Source organism: Trachemys scripta, chromosome 9, assembly GCF_013100865.1.
Source record: "Trachemys scripta elegans isolate TJP31775 chromosome 9, CAS_Tse_1.0, whole genome shotgun sequence".
In the NCBI taxonomy this organism is placed as follows: domain Eukaryota; kingdom Metazoa; phylum Chordata; order Testudines; family Emydidae; genus Trachemys; species Trachemys scripta.
The window spans coordinates 71,813,920-71,818,561 of NC_048306.1; the positions used below are offsets into that span (position 1 = coordinate 71,813,920).

General features: G+C 36.4%; 1 protein-coding gene across 2 annotated transcripts in view; it reads left to right on the top strand.

The window, feature by feature from the left end:
• RNF7 (ring finger protein 7) overlaps positions 1–4,642 on the top strand; it is a 7,431-nt gene extending 2,789 nt beyond the window's left edge. Inside the window, exons 2-3 of one of the 2 annotated variants that reach the window (XM_034781574.1) lie at positions 1,619–1,666; positions 3,227–3,316. In XM_034781574.1, the coding sequence (XP_034637465.1) occupies positions 1,619–1,666; positions 3,227–3,283 (105 nt within the window). In that variant the 3' untranslated portion in view covers positions 3,284–3,316. Of the gene's footprint in view, positions 1–1,618; positions 1,667–3,226 lie in introns of both variants that reach the window. The other variant, XM_034781573.1, reaches the window with a different exon arrangement.

Sequence of the window (4,642 nt, forward strand, 5' to 3'; positions counted from 1 at the left end):
GGGGGGGGTTGATGGGTTGCGGGTTCTGAGGGGGACAGTTGGGGGTAGGACGTGGGTGGGGGTCAGATGGGAGGGGGACAACAGGCTGTTTGGGAGGCACATGGGGCTTGTACTTACCGGGCGGTTCCCTGGCGGGTCCTTCACTCACTCCGGGTCTTCGGCGGCACTGAAGGACCCGCCGCTGAAGTGCCGCCGAAAACCCGAAGCAAGTGAAGACCCCCCCCAGCACTGAAGTGCCGCTGAAGTTCCGTTAGGGAACCGGTTATTAGGATTTTGGGAGCTCATCACTGGTGCCTACCCTGGCAATATCGGACATAACTAGCCCAGCCATTTCTCATATATTTTTGTTTGTGTCTAGAACAGTCTTTTGAGCTGGGAGAATTTATGAGCATACTAGAGGAAGAAAGACTTTAGAGCAGAATGAAGTAGTAGCCCCAGCCCTGATCCCTCTCCCGCCCTCCAAACCCCTCAGTCCCAGCCCTCTTGCACCCCCAAACCCTCAGCCCCACCCCAGAACCTGCACCCCCAGCTGAAGCCTTCACCCCCTCCCACACCCCGACCCCTAATTTTGTGAGCATTCATGGCCCGCCATACAATTTCCATACCCAGATATCGCCCTGTGTTATTGTGTCCTTCCCCTGCCTGTTTGTTGTATTTCCCGTCTTAGGCAGGAAATAATAAAAGAATAAATAAATGAGTGAAACTCCTGATTGTCTACTAAAGGAAGAGCTACTCTCCTCTGTCTCATTTGGGGAAACATTGCTGCCTCAGCATTCCCATTCTCTTTGCTGTTTGACGAGGGGAGGAATCTGAAGTGGGAGCAGCAGTAAGCGCTTACATAGTGCGGAGCAGCAGCTGATGTACTACTCCAACTAGGAGTCACATATCCTTATTCCTTTCTGTCCCCTACAAGATTAGACACCATTTAAAAAATATGTATTATATGTCCCCATTGGTCTCTTTACTTACATTGCACAACTAATAAATGATCTAAAAGTATGGTGAGGTCTCTTCACTTACATTGCACGACTAATAAATGATCTAAAAATATAGGGTGTGGGTGTGTGTTTTATATTCTGGTGAAGTTTAAGGTACTCATCAAGTAAAATTGCTGTGTAAAAAAGGTGGTGTGGGGCACGGTTTGATGGGAGGCTGAAAAACAATAAAATTGTGAATGATTTCCTTAAAAGGAGATGCTGACATCTGAAAAACAAATTCCTGAAGTTGGGGGTTGCGTGTGAGTGCTCTTATTTAATTTTTAATCTGCTTGAGTGGATTTGGCAGAAGTCTCCCAGTGGTTACATATACAAAAAGGAGATTTTTTTTTGCAGCAGAGCTCGTGAAAATGTCCAAACAAAATGGAGGGTGTGAAGTGCTTGTCTTACAGTTTCCAGTTCTTTTTACCTCCTGAAAAGAAATGTTTTTCTTTTGGTATGCATAGTGCTTGTATTTTAATTTCCTTTTTATCTAATAAATACAGTTGAACTAGATGGCAGAATTCGAGAGACAGAATTTTACCTTTATAAATATGTTCCATGGTTTATATTTCCATTAGAAAAGCCAGTTTTAAGATTGTATTCTGAGCATCAAATTGAGTTTTGTTCATGTTTACTTTTAGATGCCTGTCTTAGATGTCAAGCTGAAAACAAACAAGAAGATTGTGTTGGTATGTAGTGATTTCATTCTCATGTTTTTCAGCAAAGGCTTTTTCTCAGTGGGGTGCTTTTTTAAGTTTGAAGATAATACTAATTTTATTAATGCGCAAAAATAAACTGTACAGCAATACTAATGTAAAAAGACACACTGTCATAGAAAAGTACTTGACTGAGCAAATCTGCAACTAGTCATTTTTATATATGTTTGTGACTGGAAGAACTAGTTATATAATTCAGGACAGACTACTGTAGACTTTTTTGAGTTAGATAGGAAATACCTATTATCTCTTCCTTTAAGATAGATGCTAAAAGATATAACAGAAGAACTTCACTGAAACATGCAAGTGTGGAATAAAATTTTGTCTAGGTTATGAAGACATGGAATATATTTGATCGTCTTTTCCTCATCTAAGATTTTTGAGGTTTCAAAGATGTTGTTTGTTATTGTTTTGTTAATCTGCTTTTCAGTTGGAAAAGTGTAGCCCTAAGCATTATATCAGATTTTTTATGTGATATGTAGACATTCAAACATTTTTTTAACTTGGAAGTATTATAAGTAGTATAGTTATACTACTCTGTTAATTGAACTTATAAAATCAATTATGGACATTTCCACCTCTTTGCTATTTCCTTTATAAAACATATAATCTCAGTTAATTCAATAGTATTATTTTAGTTGATCATCTTATTGTCTATAAAAGAAATTACCACTTCCACATTCCATGGTTGTCCTGTTAGGTCTCCCATTTAAAGACAGATATGAAAGAGAAAAAATACAAAACTTACAACAGTCCTGTGAATAGTGCTCTTGTCTACAATCACTGCTAAATGAAAGCTAGAAAAAAAAAGCAACTAGTACAATGCAGAATTAGTCCAGTTTGGTATATTTAAATGATTATGGCCTTTGAACAACCTCTGATATAGCTGAGAGCTCATTTTAAATGCTTATGTACTAGTATCCTATATTATTTTATTTATCATATATCGTAACTTTGAACTTTAAAAATTCAAAAAAAATGTTAATTAGAATTTGTTCATATGCCCTTAAACCTTTTGCACATGATGGAAAATCAACACTGAAACAATACACTAACTATACTTAATTAATGAACCAGTAAAAAGTAAGATAGACTTTAGCTAGGCTGTGGAAGTTTCCAGACCACTCACAGGCTTCCCTCGTTCCTCAGTAATGTTCATAGTATTATGTATTATTTATATAGTGCACAGCACCATGCTAAGCATTCTACAGATGTGTAAGAATATGAAAGTATGTGTATATGTCTCTTGAATTAGAAATAAATGGGTAGACATGTTTTTAGTGGCTAATGTGTGAGACATAACCCTGTAGAACACAATATTCTATATATGGAAAATACTATCAAACCATTAACACTTATCTAGTCTAAATCAATAAATCATTATAATGTATTATTGCCCCAAATATCATATAACCCTCTATTTGCTGTAAAAATCTGAGTTATATTGTTAGTACTCTTTATTGTGAATGTAGTTTGTACGTCTATATTAAACAGTGTAATTAGAACATATCAAGTATTTTTCTTTTCTTTCAGTTGTCTGGGGAGAATGTAATCATTCCTTCCACAATTGCTGCATGTCCCTATGGGTGAAACAGAACAATCGCTGTCCCCTCTGTCAACAGGACTGGGTGGTCCAGAGAATAGGCAAATGAAAACATTGACAGTTTTTCTGTTGAACTTGTTTGAAGCAATATTGTCTGCTGCCATATATCCATATGAAAGGGAGGAACACTCGTGATTCATTCAATTTATATCTATGTTAAAAGAATACTATGGTTTTGTTGTGCTTGAACATGCTCTGATGTGTTCGTGTGCTGCCATTTTCTCTGATCTTATTTCAACATCCTTCCACAGCTAAGGACCATAGGCACACTACCTTAGTCTGTCTCTCTGTCAGTGTTCTGGTGTAAATTATATCAACTGCTTAGAAATGCTGTGGTGCCGAAAATACATAATTACAATCTACCTTATGTTTTTGGTAAGGAAATATAAGAAACCAATCCATTCAAAAAGAAGGCCTTGTTTATGTCTGATGTGCTGTATAATTGATTGAAAAAAAATTCTTGCCATTCAAATAATATGCATTCACACCAAACCACCATAAATAATTTTGCCTGATAGTGATTTTTTGACTAAAATAAATAGTGTGTGAAACATTTTTATTGTTGTTTTTTCCCGTCCCTTCCATCCTTCACCCCCCCCCCTCCCCCCCGGTCCCCATTATGGTAGAAACCTCTTATTTAGGTTTTAGTACAGGCTTGTTTTTGTGATGGCTTAAGAAATCTGACCCTATAGTTCATTGGATATTAATAGCCTTTTCCTTTATAATGATATATACATGGTTTCTCCAACATACAATTTTAAACTTTTACTATGTTAGGATTTTTATTGTAATTTCTAGTAAAAGCAATGGGGGATGTATTTAATCCAGCATTGGGCCATTTTAATAACCATATTTGAAATTAATTAGCTGGCGATGTGCAAATATTGGTTAGGAACTAGCTGATCTTGGATGTATTTTAGATCAATTGAGAACCATATCTATAAATTGTTTCAAAAATATAATTGACAAAATAGATGTTATAAAGAAAGTATATGCTAATATATGCTAAATAACGTAGCAAGAATCTAATGCAGCACATTGTTTCATCTTGTCAGTATAGGTAGGTCTATTTGGGAATATGTTTTGTATCCCTTTGTCTATTTCATCAGATTGGTAGACTTATATTTTCATGTAATAACAATTGTTGTTTTGCCTTTTGTAATGGGAAGGCTTCATTTGGTTATTTTTCTGTACGGACAACGCTGTTTTAATTTCTGTTTTTCTTACTTATATTTAACTGCTTGTCCTTAATTCTTTTGGTTGTCTTTGCCCTATAATGCCTACAGGAAACACTTGGCCTATGAACAAGATTTGAGTGAGTTTTAAATATATGACAAGTTTGAAAA